At 38.1% G+C, this 23192-nt stretch overlaps 1 protein-coding gene across 3 annotated transcripts in view; it reads right to left on the reverse strand.

Annotated features, from left to right (window-relative positions):
* The window catches only part of CLDN16 (claudin 16), a 26850-nt gene extending 10579 nt beyond the window's left edge, over window positions 1-16271 (reverse strand). For 2 of the 3 annotated variants that reach the window (XM_073904726.1, XM_025866567.2), the window contains exon 1: window positions 10071-10382. In XM_073904726.1, the coding sequence (XP_073760827.1) occupies window positions 10071-10184 (114 nt within the window). In that variant the 5' untranslated portion in view covers window positions 10185-10382. Of the gene's footprint in view, window positions 1-10070; window positions 10383-16181 lie in introns of those variants that run through there. The other variant, XM_073904684.1, reaches the window with a different exon arrangement.
* Between the last annotated feature and the right edge of the window lie 6921 nt (window positions 16272-23192).

Below are 23192 nucleotides of genomic sequence, written 5' to 3' on the forward strand. Positions count from 1 at the left end.
TTATTTGTATAAAGGAAATGGTGCTAAGATAGTTATAGGAATCAAAAATTACAAACACATAATATAAGTGATTTGCTCATAAATGATCTTAGTAAAGTACTTAAACATTATAACAACCTGAATAGTGACTGTGTTCAACATTACTAACTAAGGGTTATATAAGAGAAAAAAGGTATATATAATGGGTTGAATGATGGCCCCCCAGAAGATGTCCATGTCCTAAGTCCCAGAACCTGTGGATGTGACCTTTACTGGAAAAAGGGACTTTACATCTGTAATGAAGTTAGGGATCTTGAGATAAGGAGATCATCTTGGATTACGAGGGTGGGCCCCAAATCTGATGACAGGTGTCTTGATGAAAGACTATATAGAGCAGGAGGCAATGTGACCATAGAGGCAGAAATTGGAAGTCATGTGGCCATAAATCAAGGAATGCCGACAACCCCCAGCAGCTGGAAGATGCAAGGGATGGATTCTCCTCTAGAGCCTTCAGAAAGAGTGCAACCCTGTCAACACCTTGATTTCAAACCTCTGGCCTCCGGAACTTGGAGAGAATAAATTTCTTTTGTGTGAAGCCACCAAATTGTGGTAATTTGTTATGGCAGCCGTCGGAAACAAATACAGTAGAGATGACTGGTAGGGAACTATTACACCATAATAGAAAACAGGCCTTCTCATAGCTTATCGCCCTTTGGTCTCTCAATTAACAGGAACATACTGCACCCAGTTTATTCCGACTTGAGCCAGGTGATACGGATTCGAAGTCACTGCTCTACAATCGGACAGTGACTGTCCACAGTTCCTGCTAACAGCCACTAAAACAAGCCAACCAACCAACCGTGGTATTTCTCGTTATATATGAACTTCTTTAGAAAGGAAACTGATATATATATATATATATGTATATATATATATACTCATTTCATGAGTATATATATATATACACTCAAAATACTCATTTTATGAGTATATATATATACTCAAAATACTCATTTTACACTAAAATAAAAGAGTCTCTTGGCAAAATAATCCAGCAGTGGTGTCATTTTCAAAGCTATTGATCATTTACCTGCAATGACCATATTTAGAAAAGCAATGAGCTCATTAGAGGAAACAAGGAATCCAATTTCATTAGGTATTAATGCTCTGGGGCACACTATGAGAGTGCTTGGTATTCACACTTGGTTAAGGTACGTGAGAATAGTGGCTGTAATTAACTAAACTTCTGTGTTAATATAGCACTTACTGGAGACACCCTTAAAGGTGCCTTTGTGCACAAAAGACAAGGTTAAAAGATTTTATGTTATTTATCATATTTAGGAAAGCCCTTCCTTGTCTGTAATATATAATCTTCACTTACTTATCCCTGGGTTATACAACGGCTTATTAGCTTATTAAGAACTTCCTAAAAGGCAAGTAAATCTAAATTCTTAAAAGTTTTAAGACAAGGTTCTGTTTAAAAAGCGGACTGAGGCTTAAAATATTATGGTTAACCTTTCTTAAAGGGCAAAAATGCAGAATGTTAACTAATAATTCTTATCTTACAGGATCATTCAAAATAGAAGATTCTAATTTTAAGCTTACTCTTTTAACATGCAATTTATGCATTAATAAATATAGATAATGATACAATAGGAATTTCTACATTATTTCAATGAATATCTATTAATCCTGAAGCAAGAAACAGATTATCTCAACGGGGAGAGCTCAGTTTATCCAAGATGTAACAATAAAAGTACAAGTCACAAACATGGGGCCAGCATAAGTCTCTTGATATTAATTACTTACAATAGTAAAACATAGAGATCTTACAGAACAGTCCAGATTTCTGGCTTCTGTTGGAAACTTGGTCCTTCTGGCCACCTGGACTCCTCAGTTCCACATAACAACAATTAACGGCAGCTAAGTGGCTACTCCCGTTAGGTGGGGCTTGTGCTCACAGGTTCCTCACCCCCCTACCCAGTCTTCCTCTCTCATGGATGTTGACTACCCAGTTCCTAACAGCATGTAACTTTCCTGCTCCTGGTGTATAATAATGAGAACACCTTCCTTTGCCTTCAAATTGTCAAATTTCTACCTATCATTCAAGTCCCACTTCAAAGATACTCCTTCCTCCATGAAGTTCTCCCAGTTTCTCCAACTGGAGTTAATTTCTTCTTAGATCATACCATAATTTGTTCATATTCTATAGTATTTACAATATAGTATTATTATTTTATGTACATTTATGTACATCTGTCTCCCATGTCTATCTGTTGTCATCTTTCAAACTTTATTCATTGAGTGTCTGTCATGTGTCAGGCAAAAGACTAAACAAAATGCTGGGGATACAGCAGGGACCAAAGCACGTGTGGCACCTTGTTTCAAGGAGCTTACAGACCCTCCTGCTTGGAACATAATAGATGCTCAATAGATGTTTATTGAGAAAAAAAAAAAAGTAGGTCAATTTTTCAAATCCACACACACCAACTCTCATTTGAACTCTAGCTGATACAGTATATTCATAGTCAATGCTTAATATGTGGTTTTGACTTGACTGAATAGACAAAACAGCTGAATCAGGGAGTCAGAGAACTATTACTTAGACTACAGGGTTTATACTGACTTGCTGTCCACCTGGACCCTATCTACTCACCTGGCTCTGGGAAGTGTTTACCGTAGGACTCAGGATGAGCAGGACACCACTCAGAAAAAGCTTTAGGAACCTGTATTAACCATGAATCTTCCCGTTGAATTTATAGTATCTTAAATTAGCTTCTTAATCCTGAGATTTCTTATTCTGATCTCTTTAGTAGCCTTCCATTAAGGCTTCTCTATCCTAGTCTTTGCCAATTTTTCTTTCCTTATCACTCCGGAAATATTTACAAGCAGCAACACACAATTTTGCCTACCTTGTCTTGTTTCCTGTAGTTCTGGATGTGTTTGTCTTGCCTCCAAATATTTTATCTATCTTTTGAGAATTAGAGAAATTTAAAAATACTTTAATTCATTGGCATTTATTTTTCACCAGTTATGTGGGAGAAAAAAAAATATATATATATACAAACACACACACACACACAATAGGCTTGTAAATATCTATCTTGGGCTGACCACTATCAAGTAAGATTTTTCTTTGCCAATATGCATTAGGTTATAAATGTATGTGCAGTGGGATGTGTGTGTAAATATAATACATATAGGAGGAAGTATGCATAAACCAAAAGAACAGTAAAATAAGTCATGAAGATATATTATTTTAAAAACCACCTTGCATTCACATACTAGAAGAATTTATGCATTTTACATCACTGTTGCCATTCTTGTGCTAATGTACTTGAACACTGAAGACGCAACTTACCTCTTTCTAGTATTTAAATACATTTATTAAGATGCAAAAGGTTTAATACTATAGTAAGTAGCATGTTTTACTACTATGACTTGAAACAATTTCAATTTTAACATGAAAGCCATTTGAATTTTTTATACTACGATTCTGAACTTTTATTTGAATACTTTATATTATTTTTCTTGCTATACCGGGTCTAAAAGAACTCAAAACCGGTATTTATGATAAGGAAGCAAGATTAAAATAAGCATAATAGATGTTTCCTTTCCTCTCCATTTAGGCGCCATGAATTTATTTGCTAAACTACATTTCGTTTAGTTCTGCCTGCTTATTTGTGGAGCACTGGCTAGAGGTATAAATGGCAAGAATGAGATAATGCATACTTACTAGGTAAAATATAATTTTTGTGGCCTTCATGGTTATATGACCTAATTTACATATTTAAACTATGTAAATATTTCACTTTTAACATTTATTGTTTACTTTGTTTAAGTCACATATTTAATCATTTTAGAATGCTTATGAGAGCATGGTATCACAACTTTGCAATGACGATTGCATCAGTTGTGACAGATCACAGTGTACGTTGAGTGAATAATAATAAAATATTCATTTATTTTTTTCTCTCTCCTTTTCTTCATTTCTGTGTTTATATGAAGCACCAGGCAGAAAAGCCTTATTCTCTGGGCCAGAATGCACTCTTCACCAACCTTATTATACCTCCCAGGGAATTAGATTTTTATTCCTATCTTATTAAAAGGAGGAACCAAACCCATATCTTGAAAAAAGTTTAAATTGTAGTAAGATAAAAAATCTTGCTGGGGGCGCCTGGGTGGCTCAGTTGGTTAAGCGACTGCCTTCGGCTCAGGTCATGATCTTGGAGTCCCGGGATCGAGTCCCACATCGCGCTCCCTGCTCGGCGGGGAGTCTGCTTCTCCCTCTGACCCTCTTCCCTCTTGTGCTTTCTATCTCTCATTCTCTCTCTCTAATAAATAAATAAAATCTTTAAAAAAAAAATCTTGCTGGGGTAAAGGTGGTGGTCTCCCTACAGAGATACGTCTCATTTATGGTTCAGTGTGCGATTTCCAAGGATCACTTCACATTATATTTCATTCATTTACTCATTCTTTTCATAAATATGCCAAGTATCTTAATATGTGCCCAATCGATTCATGTGAATCACAAGTTCCCATGATTTGGAAGTTGGTGCTAGGGTGCGGTAGGAGATCATGAGATGAACGAGAGAATATTTGCAGCCGCCAGGGGCTGCTGAAGGAGTTCACAATGAGTTGAAAATAGAGCTAGTATATAAAAAATCAGAGTAGATGCTAGGTATAATTTTAATATTTATTTTATGTCTGAAACAACGTAGTGTCATTAATGTAATTAGAAATCCCAGGGGAGAAGCTGGTTATGGGGGTAAAATAAATCCAAATATTAGAAACTTTCATTTGAAGTAATAAAATTTTAATCATAATAGTGCTTGGTATATAGCAAGTTCTCAGTAAATAATTAACACAAGATTAACTGAAAACGGATTAATCTTGTGAAAACATTCTTTCCTCCTGATAATTGAAAGACCAGTAACTTTGTGAAAAAACTTTCTTATTTCAGTGTGGATAATGAAGAATTACATATCTTCTAAATTAGTCAACATATTAACAATATTATTAATTCACAATTTATTTTTCTTTTTAAAATGTATACAATGGGTAACTTATGCTATTTTGTCTCTATTGTCTTCCTTCTTCCCTGGTGAGACAAAAAGGGAGCAGTCATTAAGTATAAAAATGGGCAAACCACAGCTCAGAGAAGTAAACAAAATTTCTCCAAGAGAATCAATAGCGAAAACAGGAATAGAACTTAAATCTCATATCTCTCCCTTCAGTGAACGTTATACAAAATGTCATCTTCTCCTCCAGAACAAAAACAACACAATAAACTGCAAATAGACAATAATATATCTCTTGTTTATTGACTGATTTGTATTTGCCCGGTATTGTGGTAAATGCTTTAGATACACAAGCTCATTTAATCCTCACAGGACACTTATGATGTGCATATTATTATTCTTTTACAGAGGAGGAAATATGCTTTATAGCAATTTAAATGTCTGCAATTTAAATGTATACAGGTATTGCCTGGCAGTGTGGGATTTAATCTCAGGTCCTCGAACATCAAGTCCAACCTGTGAACTTCCTCACTGTAAAGCGTTCTTTCCTGACCCCTTGAGGTGCTATATCATAATCTAAATGAGGAAAAAACAGTGGGATGGTCCAGGGACATTGCTGCTTGATGACTTCTTTATAGACATTAGCTCTCTTCCATTTAATTACTTGGTGAGTAACGCTACAATTCCTCTAATTGCCTAAAAGCAGTAAAGGGGATTTCACCCTTGACTTCTCCCCCAAATCAGCTTCTTTCCCCACATGCAACTATCAATCCTATTGATTGTAGTTCTTTAGAGCTTCCCATATCTTCACACATCTCGCTATGCTTGCTGCCTCAATAGTCCAGACCACCATCGCTTCCCTTCTGTTTATGGCAAAGACCTCTCAATTAGTCTCCCTACACTTCATTTACCCATTCTCACCATTCCCCACAAGTAGCTAGAATAATCAATCTTTGTGAAACACATGCATTTGTTTGTTTTCAGTGAAGCACCTTTCTCTACTGCAAAAGATCTAAATTTTACGTGAACCAAAGCCTTTGATGACCAAGCTCCTATATACTCCCTCCTATACTGGAAATTCTTACCATGCTGAGACAGTCTAAAGCCACAAATATTGCTCTTACCTGGATCTCTGCCCATACTCTTTCCTGTGCTTGGGATACTCTCCACTTCTCCCTCATCCACCTATTCTTCAAGTCCTAGTTTAGGTATTTCTTCTTCTGGATTGCCTTTACTCATTATCTGAGATTGGGCGAGCTGGCCACTGGGAGTTCTTTGTTATGATGGCACTTGTGACAACATACTGTAGTTCTCTGTTCGTCTGTCTCTGCCCGCATGCTGGGAGTAACCTAAGGTAGATCCAGATTGCATCTTCCTTCCTAACCTGTACCCACCGCAGCACCGGGTGCACAGAGGTATCAATCAGTATTTGTGGAATGAAGGGAGATAGAAAGAAAAGAAAAAAAAAAAAAAAAGGAGAGAGAAGGGGAAGGAAACAGAGATGAAGGAAAAATGAGTGGAGAGAAAAAGAATAAGTAAGGACAGAAAGAAGAAATAAATAAGGAGACAAGGAGGATGGGAGACAGGAAGGACGGGCGTATGAAGTTACAGAGAAATGGAGAATGTTCGCACTGGATTCCTAATGGAAATTTCGGGGGGAGGCTGCAGACACCATCGGTCCTTTAGTGACGGGCTACATCTCTGGGATTGTAGACCAGTCATAGTCAAGGAGTCCTGGTGTTATTAAAGAATGTGAAGACTGAGGGGCGCTTGGGTGGCTCAGTTGGTTAAGCGACTGCCTTCGGCTCAGGTCATGATCCTAGAGTCCCGGGATCGAGTCCCGCATCGGGCTCCCTGCTCAGCGGGGAGTCTGCTTCTCCCTCTGACCCTCTTCCCTCTCATGCTCTCTATCTCTCATTCTCTCTCTCTCTCAAATAAATAAATAAAATCTTTAAAAAAAAATAAAGAAAGAATGTGAAGACTGAGGAAGGACTTTGAAACAACGCAGTTTACTTCCTCTTATAATTAAAGAAACTGAGCTGAAGACTGAGCCGGATCTTGTTCAATAGACGACAGGTAAGTCGCAAACACAGGCTGGAATAATCTTAAAGCCCAAGTTCTGTCCACCATGTGGTCTTCCCGGAGATACAGGAAAATCAGTAGTGAAGGAGAACACAGGCTGGAATAATCTTAAAGCCCAAGTTCTGTCCACCATGTGGTCTTCCCGGAGAAACAGGAAAATCAGCAGTGAAGGAGCAGGCCGGGGCCTCTGGGCCGCTGTCCCCGGGTCGGGGCTGCGCACAGTGCTATTCCTGGGCCCATTTCTTTTTTTCCTAACATTTTTACTTCATGCAAAGAACTTCCCTCTTCAAGGGAGGCCTGAGTAAGGCAAAGTAATATTTTATACTATTTTGAGTATTCTGTAGTAAGACAAAAGAATATTTGAGCTCTTTCTGCCTCATGGCCCTGGTTATTCACCTTAAAAATCCTCTAACAAGCCCTGAGCTTTTGCTCATTCTTTATTTTGCCATGTGTCCTCTGGTCTGCAAGTCCCCTGCTGCCGTTTCTACCTTTTGAAATCCTTTGCATCTTTTGGAGGCTTTGCTCAAATGCCTTTTCCTCCCTGAGACCTGCTTCAACGTCCCCAACAGTTCATAATAATTCTATCTTCTTTGCTCCAATGGTATATTGTTCATTTCTTTCTCAAATATGAACTGGCCTATGCGTTTCATTATAGTTTCGTGTATATCTTTTTTCCTCACTAAATGTCTGCTCCTGGAAGGCAGGACCTACTCTCGTTTTATCTCTGCCTCCCCTAGTAGGACTAGTGTAGTACTTTTTATATGCCATACATTTCGTATTCGTTATGTTGAATGGAACTGTAGAATCTATTTTCCAACTCTGATGCCTACATCACCCTAGAAGGTTAACAAAGCTAACGAAGCTAAAAATTCATAATACTCCTTTGTGTTTAAATACTCCACAGGTAGGGTTTTTTTTAAAGCACTTTTGTCATGTCAACTTTTGTCCAATAGTTGTTTAAAGTGAGCTGTTAATAGGAACCAAAGATAATACATCCATAAGGAAGGAAGCAAGGAGAGAGAACACTAGAGTTGAGACAGTGATTATCAAAACCCCCAAATCTGTGGATAATTGTATGCCTTTATATACTGGCCAATTGGGGGAGCAATTAGTACAAGAGATCCATGTCCCTTTAAAAAATATTGATAAATAAAGAGATCGTAGGAGAGAAGAGGCCTAATTTATTTCAGGGTTTTTGTTCTAATGTGGAGGCTTCTTGGGATATGTTTCTGTGATACATTTTAAGTATGAGAAATAGGAAAGAAGCTAAGAAATACTAACTCTTGTCCAAGGTTAGCAAGGATTTTCTCGAGGTGAGCAACCTGGGCTGCTCATTCCATTCATTTTTAACTAGCAGTGCTCTTGCACAGAGCAGGTGGCAAAGTGGTTGGATACTGAAATCAAAGCAAGAAGGCGCTTTAAATGCCAGGACTCTCAATCTCTCTCAGCAAGGTCTGACCCTTTCTAAACTTCCATTTCTTATCGAGTGAAGTTAGTAATGCTGTCAGCTTGAGCAGAAAGATTTTCAAATTGTTTTAGAAAATATTTTAACAGTGCTTTTAGATGAGGTTTTGCATATTTGTAAAAAATGACTTTTGAGTGTGCTCTAGTTCAACATATTTCTAAATTAATCTCCTGCTACTGGCAATCCACGTTGCAGGGCTAATGGCAGAAGACGTTTTTATCTGTGCTTTTCTCTGAGCACTGTTCAAAGGGCGTTCTGTGTCTCCCTCACCACTTATATGCACAGCCAGATAAAATACATCACTGGACTCGCATATAGCAGACATCCTTTGCAGTGATTCAATTCTATCACAATTTTCAGAAACATAAATTTCTGGCTCTAAAGAAGCATTTATAACTAACTCTGTTGGTTTTGAAATGCCACGTAGAAGCCAGAGGAAAATTAAAAGCAAAAAATAATAATAATAAATGCAAAAATAATACACATCAAAATAGAAAGATTATTACTTTCCATTTCTAACTCCAACTTGGGAGTCTAATAAATAAAATTAAGGGAAAATATATAAAGTAGCTCTTGGGTATCTTTCCTAAACTTCATAGAGGTGACATTATAGCATTTGTTAGAACAAATTGTTCCCCTCAGGATGTACATAAGAGAGCAGATTGGGTTGCTATATAGTCTTTGAGTTCCTGATATATTGTTTCTTTTTCTTACCCACGCTTTCTGAAGCCTTACTAATGAATAGTATCTGATTTTGAAGATTAGATTTTTACTCAGTTCTACCTTTCTCAGATTCCTCTAGCCACAGGAAATTATTATAAACTTCAAAATTGCTTCTTTCTGAGCTTCTCTAGTAAGAAAAATAAAATGCTTCAAACTCATTTCTTACATAGCAGTTGGCTTCCAAGAGCAGCTTATTTTTGAGAGGGTTTTGTAAATCCTTATCTGTCCCTGGTACTTCAGGACCCACTGGAAAGACTTGCTTTCCCTCAGAGTAGTTGTTCCTACTTGGAAACTCCTTAAAATAACATTTTTTCTCTTGCATAGTAATTGGGTAAGTTTGACATACCTTGTTTGATTACTCGATTTCTTACATTATCACTTCTTAAGAGAGGCTCTCGTGCTACTCATAATCAAGATTAGAAAGTGTTTGGTTGTCAGAAAGTGTGTCACTGGAATGTTATTCAATTTAGCATTGGCAGCGGAGGAAGAGGTGAGTTTCCGGAGGGCTCAGTGACAGGAGTTATGTGATTACCTTTGTGTGAATTCATCCTGCTGAAAAAAGAGGGATTATTCAGTTACCTCATCTATAAAATGGGATAACAACACCACCTACCTCATAGATTAGCTGTGATGATTAAATGAGCTAATAAGGTAAGACTCAGCAAGTAGTAAGTAAGGAGTAAGTCCGTCCATGGTGGCTATTATTTCTTTCATTAGTCCTGGTAAGTGTCCTGAGACAGTGGGACTGAGAGAAAATTCGGACAGGCTTGGGTCAGAAAAAGAAGGTGCTGACTTCTTACCTCCAGGGAATCGTCAGCATTCACCATCCAACAGTCTGTCCAGGTGGCCACAACCAAGAACCCAGTAGAGAAAAAGGCAAAGAAGCAGGCGACGTACTGAAGAAGATCCCTCATTTTAGCGAGCAGCCTGTCTGGAAGGGACACATGGGCAGCTGCCTGCCCTGGGCCCACTCAGGTGGCTGGAACGTTGTCAGGCTTCCGAGCTTCTGTTACCTGGGGATGGGAAAACACCAGGCTTTTACTTTTCCTCACAGCCCACTGCAGACGTCTTAAGTTGTGGTCAGAGTAATGCGAACAGGCTGTGACCCACAGAGGGGTCCTGGAGGTCACTATCCAAAGCACCCAGCCTCCAATCAGAAGCCAGGTCAGTGAAAGGGCTGAGTGTGTCTTGGGTGGGAGAGAAAAGGAGACCTGGTAACGTTTTCTGCCCCGACTGTGGGCTGATGTCAGATGATGGTCACCCGAGGCACGTGCCAGGGCCAAGATGGAGAGAAAGAAGAAGGGTCACACCCCATGCTGACGCCTGTAAGCTGATCTTTCTCAGGCCCTCCAGGGAAAGTGAGCTATTCTCCTCCCCACCTCTGTAAGGAGGCTACACGGTTGACTGCGTGCTATTTTATTATGAGGACTATTTTAATATGCGTTGACTACCTTAGACAGACAGGCCACCGGTGCAACTATGCCAAACAAGTGTTAGCTCCAGGGAGTTTGCATTCCACGGTGCTGGGCAGAGCAGCCCCTTGAAGGGGTTCTAGCGCCTGGCCCCAGGTGGAGCCACAGCTCCTAACCTCTGGGCACCACAGGGCGGGAGGGAGGACGTGCGCATTTTCATCCAGCCAGCTCTGTGCTGAAATCCTGGCTCTGAAGCTTAGAGGTTGAGGGCACTTGGGTTGTAGTTTCTGTAATATTGGAGGTATGAGTGCCATCTTCATGAGATGCTTGTGAGCATTAAACGATACTGTGTCTGTATATCATTTAGAGGAGTATCTGACAAAAGTAGCTAAATGGTAAACATCAACATGACCAAGAATTCCCTATAAGATTACTTTTCTCCCATGGACCACTGTGTGAATGCCTGTAAAAAACAATCCTGTTTATATTAGGAAAAAGGATTCTTTAAAAAGTTTTTGATATAGTGCGGGCAACTGCAGTTTCACCTATACCTGAGCAGGTGGTCTTATTGGGCATAAATATTCCATAACCAGAAGTCTTTTAAAAATACTTAAAAGAGCATACATACACCATTTTATCATCATCAGATAGATGTCTCTAAACTAAAACACAAAATTTAAGTGATAATAATAAAAACTATTTTGCATGTTTCTTAATCTGAGAGAGAGGGAGATAGAAAAAGAAGGGGTTGGTGAGGAACAGGAGAAGAATTACAAATAGGTCATTACTTTGGGAAGAATCAGCCACTAAGATAGTTATTTTAGGAACAGCTCAAGGAAAGATTCCTTTTTTTTTTCCAACTTAAAAATGATTGGGTTATACTATTTAAGGTAAAAGGCTAAAATCAGTATTGATACAATATATTTTGAGTGTATATTAAAACAATAAGCTTTTATAATTAAATTCATTATTTTCTCATTTTAATTCACTTGTGTTCAAATATATAAATGTAAACTTAAAAGTAAACTTAAATGTAAAAGTTGATGTAAAACCATATGTGGACTATAAACCAACTGTCACCATAAGCAAGGATATATATGTTAACGGTAATCATTAATTTGTAAGGTGCTTTAGAGATGCTTTCAATTTTACTTATTTTATTGACTTATTTTACTTAAAAATTGGGAAAAATAACGTTTGTTTTTTAAAGTGCCCATTTTCAAAGAATGGAATTACCTATGGCAGCTACCATGCACATGCTACTTTGGTGAGTCACAAATCTTTCTCTGTGCCCTAAATCTAAAACATTCATGCTCTATTGATCTGGGAGAGGAAACCCATTCCAAAAGCACACAACCCATTACAGGAAAAGTTCTGGACTTAGCAGCTAGCTTTCCATCCAGAAGACCTTTCACAATGAACTTGTCCTGCTAACAGTGCACCCAGGGCAATGGGTCTAAAACTTCATTGCGCCCTACCATTTCCAAAGCCACTTGTTAGAACTGCAGAAGTGGGAGCTCCACCTTCAAAGATTTGAATTCAGGAAACTGGGCACGGGGTGCCAGGTGTTCACATGTTATAAATGTCTTGTATAAAATTCTGATTCTGAAATAGATGACTGTGCTTTGAGAGACTAAGAAGAACAGAAGAAAAATCAGGATTAAAACCAGCATACTATCTTTCGGAGTCAAACACTATAGATCACAAAGGTGTGGGCAGGGAGATGTCAGAATCGTATCTTTGGTGCCGTCATTTCCCTCATGAGTACCAATACCAATGAGATCCAAGTTATCAGGACTTAATGGAGAGGACAAAGAGAGGGAGAAAACGCTGAGCACATTGTACGATCTACATACAAACACACATGCGCACATGTATCTTGGGAAATCAGAGACTCTTCCACAGGAAAAGTATAGACTGTAACTTAATTTATGAATTCCCCAAGTTGTACTGGACATTGTTAATGATTAAAGGTGGAGGTACTATTCCTGCAACTATAGAACTGTTCCAGAATCAAAAGTTTGTTACTTTTAGAGAATAACATAAGACAAATCAGGTTTCCATGTTATTTCTGAGGGTGAAGCCATGAAAGAAAGGGGATCCAAGAGAGGAAGAGCCACACTTCATAGAGTAGGAAGGACTTCATGGTGGAATGTGTGTGCATTTCTAAGGAAGATTTCAATGTGCAGGCAGCTGTGAAGATGGAGGGTGTAGAAGCAGAACAAATCACTCACAAGCCTATACCGACAAATCCCTCTAGCTCTCTGCCCATGCTCTAGACTCCCATAATTAGCTTTATCAACTCAATCCCGGTTTAATTCCATTCTGTGCAGTACACATTTATGGACAGACGACTCTGACTTCAGTCCTAGGCTAGGTTCTTGGGACACAGAAAAACGTGGAAGATGGAAGACCTGGTCCCGATCTTCATAAGCTCAACAGTAAATACAAAATATCTTTGCCAGACTAGGTCTGTATTGTCTATATTTTATATGACATAGAAAAGTTTATATTGTCTTTTCAAGACCTTTAGAATTGTGCCCCCAAATACGGTTGAAACTTCCAATTCCAATGTGAAAGGTTGTCCTAAATTCAAAGTAGATCCATTACATTTTAGAAGTCTGGAGGGGTGGGCATTATAGATGATTAGAGTTCAAGGAAAAACTGGGGTGGGTAGAAAGAGGCAGCCTGTACAATCCCTTACTGCCCTAGTTCTGCTTACATTTCTGTGTTGTGTTTCTTCTTAAGGTGAAAGATACAATCTTGAGTTCTTTGAGATGGAGTCGCTAAGTAACACGCTACCAGCAAGCTCAACACTGCTATTTTAATGTGCTTGTTGTTCAGTTGGTAACTTCAATTTCAAGTTTCATAGTGATAACTGTAAATGACTTGGCTGCTGAACTCTGTTACAACTTTTATTATGTCATAAATTGTATTATACACATCATTACAAATTAATATGAAGAGGAATATATGTTATATATCAAAACTTGTGACTTTGCATTCTAGTATGTTTAGTGTTTTTGCAAAAATGTTTATTTTTCTATTGTCCGTGATTTTAATATAGTTGAACTAGATTTCTTTGTGATTAACAGTTTCATTGAATGAGCAGTATGGAAACAGTGTTACTTGACATTTTGAGCCTTCTCAGGTTTATCTAAATCATCGGTAGCTTAACAAATTCCAGACTTATTGTACATAATTGTTTTTAATAAAAGGAATGTGTATTTCCTCTAAGTTTGCATGCAGGAGTGTACAATATCGTGTGTTCTGTGTGTGTGTGTGTGTCTAAGGCATGCGGCCAACTTACTATCTGCTAATAATAGGAGAGTTTGATATGATCATGATCATCAGAATTGTACCTACTGTAGACAATTAAAACTGAAAAAGTCTCAATAAAGCTATGAAATGTGAAAAGTGAGTGGCCCAGAGCCAGGCTCATGGTGTGAAGTGAACAACTCCATTCAGGTAACTCTGAATTCAGCCTTAAGTTATAGTTGCGCTTCCAAAACCAGTGCCTAGGCACATTAGTTTGAAACGAACAGGGCGTCCCAATGTAGTAGAAACACAAAGGACAATTATTCCTGTGCATGTGGCACAGCAGTGTTTACAAAATATTTTCAAATGCATTATCTCATCTGAGCTTCATGGGGACAGCTTTGTTTTGTTCACCAGTGGATCTCAAGTGCTGAAAATTCTGCCTGGCATGCAGGAAGTCTTAACAAATATCAGCTAAATTGGATTGAATCCTCCCAGCTCCCACATTTCACAGAAGAGGAAGTAAGGTTGGACTTGGTCTTTCTGAACCATCCAGGGTCCCCCAGGATCAATCCTAGACTGGTAGAAGGTGTGCTATTATCTTTGCAGCTCCAGAGCTCTCTGTTCTGCATGATCCCCAAGACATTTTGGTCCATTCATATACACTGTGTTCCCTTGGGCCCACACTGCTCCTGGCTGAAGCTTTAGAGCCACCTGGTGAGGAGGTGAGTGGCATCCTTAACCTAGCGGCTGGACTGCTGGTCTGTGAAAGGAGTTCATTGTACAAGAGGAAAGACTGCAGTTCTCCTGTTGGCCTCTAGGTAGAAGCAGCTCTGCATTTTCCGTTGAGAAAGACAGCAAGTGGTTTTCACGTTAACTCCGTTGTTTCTGTTAGTGTCACAAACTGTCCCTTCTATCTATGTTCTTTATAATAATACAAGTCCTTAGAAGGAATAGTTGATTTACTCCACAACTTATGAATAATCTTCTCACTCATTATTTAACTGCCCAGTGCTCACTGGAAAAACCTGCACAGTAAAATCAGTTGCTATGGTCAAAGGCCATGCTGACTATAACTAATAGAAAAATAAATCGGTGGTTGAAAGCTTGGACCTCAGAGTCAGGCAAACTCGAGTGCAGGCTAAGCTACTTAACACATGTGAGCTCCTGGGAAAGCTACTTAATTGCTTGCTCAATAAAATAAGAATTATACATTTTGTCTAAGATGGCTATGAGAAATAAATAACATTTTTCAAGGTCTTAATACAGTGCCTGGAAAATAAGAAGCAATCAATGAATTATGATATCAGAGTAGATGAGTCGAAACCCTTTTCCCTAGGCATAGAGTGAGGTGTGGGAACTCTCACCCTTCTCCATGGTGACAGGGAAGTGGGACTCAACACATACCACCAGCTGTCTTCAAAAATGTCTCCTAATAATTTATCTCCTTTCTTGCAGTTCGCCCGGTATGGTGGCGGGAGTTGGAAGGTAGGCAGACAGGGCTGAGATAGTTGGGTCACTAAGAGTTGTGACACAGGTTCTAAGACACCTCTTTTGCAATGTCTGTCTGGGGTCTCTGGTCTCATTGTGGAATGTGGGTACTTATCATCTAGTGACCTCAGTTGAAACTAAGACTAAAATGTATCCAATTGAAAAGCCCATTGTACAAGCTTATGTGCTGTTAGACTGAATTCTAGCATTCATCCTGGCTAGGTCATGCTTGGATTTGGTGTGTTTAGTTCTGAGTACCACCATTTAAGATAAACTAGAGCCCATCTAGAGGAGAAGCTTCCAGTTAGTGTAGTTAGTGAGGAGATTCATAGGCATCTCATATTAGATATGGCCGCAGAACGTTAAGGTGAAGAGGGCATTTTAAATCTAAATAAAGGAGACAGTAAACATGATAGTGGGTTTTGAATAATAAGAGGAGAGCCGTGTGGGAAAGAAATGATCTTTCTGGAAGGCTTCAGAGAATGTAGAAAGTATTTAAAAGTATAGAAAGGCAGAATTGGATTCAGTTAAGGGAAAAATTTCCAACAATTAGAAATGACTGAAAAGAAGTCTCTTCTGTTGGGTTTCTTGACATTGAAGATATTTGAAGATATTCAGATAGAGGAAGGACTACCATTGGTAGAGAGTTCATGAATAAGTTCATGATGGGATACTTGAACTCTCCAATTTGGAGAATGCTTGGGAGAGCAGGAAGTCCTGGAAATTTTATGCTCTTCATTTATCTCTTACCTTACATAGAATGTGAGTCTTACTTAAGTCTCAGAGATAACTCGGTGAATCATTCATCAAAACTCACACCTCAGTTCAGCAGCAGTGCATACATCACTACTTATTCTGTAACTTATTTCACCTGGAAAAACAAGACTTCATCATGATACAGTACAATTCAACCTTCAAGGGTACTTTGGGTGAACCGTGCTAGAATAAACCTGGTATCAAAGGTTAGCATTTTACTGCTTAGAAGTTAACACGTAACTCAAAAAGCCATCCCAACATGAAACTTTTCTCCTGAATGGCCTACACCCCTGCATATATATCCTTATGTTCAGTATTAAATTAGTGTTAAGTAAATCTATCAGAATCAGGCTTGATCTCACAAGCTGAACTTTTTCCAATTGACTCAATCACATTCAGTTTGCCATTACTAACGTTTTCTCACCATTTTGCCTTTCATTCTTGTTTTCTCTCCACTCTGGTTAAAGGCTAAGGATTAGAACACATAGGAATTGAGTTTACAGGTAGCAGTAATAAGGGATGCTACCTGGTCTCTCTGCTACTTGATAACTTTTGCTTTCTTGTCTAAAACCTTCAGTAACTCAACAAATAGCAAGTAATCCATGCTCCTCAATCTGGAATTGAATATGTTCCACAAGGTGACTATAACCTGCCACTCCAGCTTTATTTTTTCTCTACTGCCCAAAACATATACTAAACTATGGATATAGCAGAGCACTCTGTTTCTTCATCTTATGCTTTTTCTCCTACCTCTAGGTCCTTGATAACATGAATAAAAGTTCTATTACCATTTTAAAGAATTAATGGAAAGAACTCTCTATCAACTTACCTTAGTTATATTTACCTGCATTTCATGAACATTTTCAATTACATTATTTCATTTTTTATTTAAGACGTAATTAGAAAGGCATCACATCACCATTTTGCAGATGAGGAAAATGAGGACCATTTGTCAAGTGACTTAACCAAACTGACAGAACTAGAAAGTGGTAGAATCCGAGTTTGGATCTCAGACAATCAAAATGGAACACAGGCAGGTGTCCAATGGAAACTACGAAAGCCAACATAAATGAGTCAGGGAAATGGAAGTCCTTCTGAGGAGCTCAAGGCCCACTCACATCTGGCAAATATTCAGGGGTAGGCTTCTACTCCACCTGATACCTGTCCAAAATTCTGACTCCATAAAATCCTAAAGCAGGATTCAGATGTCAGATCAATGTAAGATTGAATAGGATAGAATCGCAGGACCTGGCATTCATAACGTTTGGATTAGCATCTTGGTACTACAAAAGCTCTCTACTGAAACTATGAAGCAAGTCACTTCACTCATTTGAATTTATCAGTGAAATAGTTTCAACCAATCTGCCCTCAGGAGTGAAATTGAGTGACATCACTCATGAAAGGCAGAAGGCTCTATTGGACTATGTGTCTTGTTTTACACATATATAGAAACATTGCCAAGTTCTACCCTCCTTTAGAAAGACTTTCTCCTGCCACTCTGGCCTCTTCCCTCTCTCTCACAAACCTACCCACTGCAATCCTCTTCTATCTTCAAGGAACTTCTCAAATGTTACCTTCTTTTGAGTACACTGTGAGGCCTCTATTTGTATGTACTCTCTTCTCTGAATTAATATTAACTCTTGGCTTATAATAATAATACATATTATATATAATGATAATAATTATTATTATCATTGCAAACATTTTTTGAGGGCTTATTACATGACACAGACTGAGCTCATTGCTTTTCAAATATCATGTCTTTTCATTTTCCCAATGATCAGAAGAGGCCATTGCTATTATAAACACACATATTATGGATGAGGAAACAGGTGACTAGAGTGATATTTTAACCTATCCTTGTTTTTACAACTAGTAGATAATGGAGCCAGGATCCCAGGTCAGACTGACTCCAGAAAACACCGTGCTAATACCACTGTGTAATATAGACTTCTATCTTATATAAGCACCGTATATTTTCCTACTAGATCACTGGAAACCCATGATTAAAACCAGAAGACTATCTTGGAGATAATCTTTTCAGCCATCTCATTTTACAGATGAAGAAAATGAGACTCCAGGAAAGTATCTTACCCAAGGTGACACAACTGCTAATGAGACAGATAGGACCCCAACCTCTTCCATTTTTTGCTTTCCACCAGGCCTGTAGGATTCATAAGGGTATAGGGGGCACCTTCTAATCCTCTTACCACCTGCAGCATTGCACACACACCTTGCTACAGCAAATGCCTAAAAGTTAAATTTTATCGGATTTTTTTTTGTAATCAAAGATCACTGATTAGAACACACAGAGAAATCAGAGTATATTACTGTTGTTAATGGCATACCTCAAATGCAAACTATTAACTGATGTTCTTGCATATGTAAAGAGATTTAAAAAGATGATCAAAACACTGGTGGACAGTGTTTTGTTTATTTTTTTGTTTGCTTTATTTTATTTTTTGGCAAAGATCAACTAAATCGGTTCAACCAAGTTCCACTAAGCCAAACTGATTTACAGGGATGAAACTAACTGAAAGTGATAAGGCCAAAAATGGGGCCTAGGAGTGATAATTCTTTCAATCTTTCCAATCTGACCCTTGTCTACTTCTCTAGATCCACCTACTTATGACCCCTTTAACATGCATCTAGTTCCTTTGATCCAGTAACACTCTCTGGCATCTTGACAAAGCCTTTTCCTCTGTCTGGAAGATCCCTGCTCTTCCCCTTTCTTCACCACTTACCTAACTCCTCTTCCTCCTTCTAGATGCAGGTTTCATTATTTCAGAGGTGATTGACTTTTAAAACTGTTTGATCATCAGAACCACCTGAGGAGTTGTTCTCAAAAAGCAGATACCCACAGTGATTGTGATTTTCAGGCATCATAATTTCTTACAAGATCTTTGAGAGATTCTGGGAAATCACTGCCTTGGACTTCTCAGAGCCTATCCTTCCCCAGTGACATCAGTTAACCGATTGTAATTGTGTCTTTCCTCCTAACCAGGTTGGGCGCTCCTTATGGCAGAGACGTGCCTTCTATTTCTCTAACACCAATTAGCATTAGGTTATTAATCAAGGTTTCATGAATAAATGAAGGAGGCAAATCATCAGCTTCTTTTCTCAAAATGTTTCCTATGCCTACAATATAAGCATATTTATTCCATTATTTTCTGATAAGCTTTTCAAATCCTCTTGGGTAAAGTTGATCTCTTCTTACTGTATATTATCATGGTAGATATCTTTTTTTAATTCAATTAGCCAACTTATAGTACATCATTAGTTTCAGATGTAGTGTTCAATGATTTATTAGTTATATATAACACCCAGTGCTCATCACATCATGTGCCCTCATGGTAGATATTTTTGTTTATTTTTCTTTTGCAACACTTTATAGCCTGACCTATATTTATGTATTTGGGCATCTCTCCCACTGAGTTCTGAGCTTCTGGAAGTCAGAGTAAGTCTTTTTAGTTTTGTGATTCTTTCAATAATCATCAACATACTCTATTTATACTTGCTGAATTAAAACAAAATTTTGTATTTCTTTGATTTTCTAAATTTTTTAATCTTTCCTATCACTGAGGTTCCCAGAATAAAATCCTTATGCCCACATAAAACATAACATTCCACAGAAATACATCTAATAATCTTGAGTTGATCTCATATGTAAAGGCTTTTGATTCTCAAGCAAAAATCTAGGACCATATGTGTGTGTGTGTGTGTGTGTGTGTGTGTGTGTGTGTGTGTCCAACAGGAAGAAAGATGAGGTTTCAGAACGTGGAGTAGGACATAATTAGCACAAGGACACAAGATTCTTCATCAAAAATGAATCTGTATTTGGTTTCAGAAAAAAAATTATTCTGAACTCAGTGATGTGGATTAGTTTGCAAATTGTGCCTCAGTCACCCAAGTCCAATGTCCCTTCAGTTCCAAGCTCTCGCCATCAGGACTTGTCAGTAAAAGCAGTACACAAGAATAGGCGTGATGCTCAGCAAGGTGAAGGAAGTGGTTACTGGAATTATTTTTCCCAATGTGATGATCTGAAATCCAGATGCAGGGACAACAGAGACAGAAATTTAGAGCTGGGTAACTAATCAGAGAATAAAAAAAAGGGGGGGAAGAGCTAAGGCAGGGCAAGGGTGAAGAAATGGACAAGGATTAAAGAAAGCAGGCAACCAGAGGAAGATAGCAATGAAGTTGGAAAAGCTAAATCTTTTAGAAATGGAAAATCTATTGAGTACTCATTTTGAATTAACCCATAAATACCTTGTTGGGTAGAGGAAAGACTCTTGAAATAAATTAAATAAATCGGAATCAACTGTAAATGCTGCACACATAAATGATAAATGAACAAATGCATGGAAGAACATCTGGATCAATTTATGTCTATAATTTTAAGTAGTGTCATCATACTTTATTCTTTCAACCCTCTGCCATCCTCTTTGGGCAGACATGTCTAATTTTCTCAAATGTAACTGGGCTCCAGCACACACACACACACACACACACACAGTTTCTTCCTTTATGAGACCTGTTTATGGCTAAAACATTCCCTCTTACTCCTGCCATGTGGGTCTTTCAGCTGAGCCCTTGCAATAGTCAATGACTTTCTCTAGTAGGACCCAACTCAGATCTATAATGAGGCTACGCTCACAGCTCTGACATTCCAAAGAGCCCGGGAATTGAAGCAAAATTAAATGCCAAGTCTGTAAAACAAAATGAAACAGACTAAATCCCCTTGGTCAGTTAACATTTGCAAAAACGCTGTCAGTAAGTTATTAAGCAAACACTATTTATTTGACCTTCACGAATTGTATGTGAAAGGCAAAGGTAGGACTGCTTATCATTTATCCTAAAGTGCATCTCACTCGCTGGAGTTTGAGCATCCTTTCTGAATATATATAAATGACAGGGGTTAGGTGTAGGAAGGAGAGAAACAGAAATACAGTCCTTCACAATAAGACATAAGGTATCTTTGAAAGTTTTGTAAGCATATGCCCCTATTTATAAATAAATATACATACGGTCCAAAGACCTATAAATCTAATGCTATCAAAATTCATTTAACCATATCTTACTTTGCTACCTTCATTTTGAAGATGTCAAATGCTAAGATAGACTTAATTAATCTTTGCTTATATTCTTATTAACAATGCTTAAAATTAGAGCAAATATAATATTAGAACTCTGCATATACCATATGTAAAACTTAAAAAAAAGTTATTTAGGTATTGCCTTTAAGCCAAAAGACTCTTGTTTATTTTAACAACTGCTACTGTTTGTTTGTTTAATAAGTGAGTGTCAACTGAAAAATTAAATCTATTACGTGATGTGCCTAGATCTAGCTAGGTAAGTCATTATCTGAATATGGGAGCAAATTCGCAGATCTTGCATGCTGAATTCCATGTGCTACATGAATTAGGTTCAACCACAAGAGGATTGTTTTCCAAACAGATGGCCAACAACATGTCCAGTCCTGCAGAGTAATGAAGAATGGAGTGTTTCGGGATGTTAGAAAGGTCAGGAGGAGAAGGAAGTAAACAGTCAGCTTGCCACTCCTTCAGATTGCATCCTCCCTAAGCTGCCAAGTTTTTCTGAGCTAAAGCAATTCATAATCCTTATTGATAATTTACACATTTGGCCTTGTACACATTAAAGATCTCCAACTCTACCAAAGTGGAAACTATCAGAAAAAAAAAAAAAAGCTACTTTCAGTGTTGGTGGGAAAAGAAAGAAAGAAATCCCTATTGTTGCTCCCAATGATTCAAGGCTCCACAACTCTCATGGTAGACCAGACTAGATTTTTGGTGTCTGGAGTTTTTTCCTTGCTGTTTGATCTCTCTAGAAGCTTCCTATGTCTGAGTTCCATGATTCTATGAGATATAACCTAACAAGCTCCAATTCTACTGCCTAAAATCCCTACTCTTACTTTCATCACCCATAAGGGAAGACAAGCATCTGAGAGAGCCCCTGAGAAGTTTCTTCTTATAAAAGGAATAAAAAAGGGAGAGTCAGGTGTTTCTTAACAAGTAAGGCAGGGCTTTAATTGCAGGGGAAATGTTTAAGGATTTCTCAAATCCCTTACGAGACTATCAAAGAAATACTCTGCCTGTCTTGTGTTTTTAAGGTATGGGTGCATTTTGGACTGTCATGTATGTTCTATGTTATGGATTGATTCTGAAGAACCAGTAATATATTTTCTATATCATTCTTTGGTTCTGAAGAATTTATTCATAAAGAAAACATGTTGCCCGAGAACTTGTACTAGATATTGAACAATCAAAGATGACTAAGAGTCTGTTCTCTAGGGGCTCACAATCTACCCTGAGCACAGTAGCTTTAGTGCAATGTACAGTAGTTAAATACCAGGCATTACAACTATATTTGAAAATATCTACTCCTCACACTTAAGAAGTTCAGAAAAGGTAAGTCTCCCTTAGAAATTTAGGCTAAAAAACAGAATTAAGTCAACATTTCTCTCCTTAAGCTTGTCAAGCAGATTAGGAGTCAGGGACCGCATTTCTTTTTCCTTTTTTTTTATCCAATAATTCTTTTATTAAAAAGACAGGAATTGTTCCTCTTTTAATTACTGCAAATATATATGAGTATATACAACATATGTGTAATTTAAAGAATAGTTGAAAAAATGCCCATGACCCCCTGGCTCTGCTTATGAATTAGAATATCACCAGATGCTCTAAAGTCTCCTGTGTGATCCTCCCAGATCACCTTCTTCCCTCCTCTGTACTATTCTGAATTTGGGGTTATTCATTCTCTCATTTTGCTTTTGTAAATGTACTTCATATATATCACTAAATAATGCTTTGCTTTGTTTTTGCATGTTTTTGACTTTCACATAAATGGAATCATACTCTATTCTTTTTCTTTTTTTACCCATCACCAGGCTAACCAATCCCCCCCACCCCCTCACCTCTAGAACCCTCAGTTTGTTTTTCAGAGTCCATCGTCACTCATGGTTCGTCTCCCACTCCGATTTGCCCCCCT

The sequence above is a fragment of the Callorhinus ursinus genome, unplaced genomic scaffold, assembly GCF_003265705.2.
Source record: "Callorhinus ursinus isolate GAN/ISIS: 27379988/994484 unplaced genomic scaffold, GSC_fseal_2.0 scaffold1, whole genome shotgun sequence".
Lineage (NCBI taxonomy): Eukaryota > Metazoa > Chordata > Mammalia > Carnivora > Otariidae > Callorhinus > Callorhinus ursinus.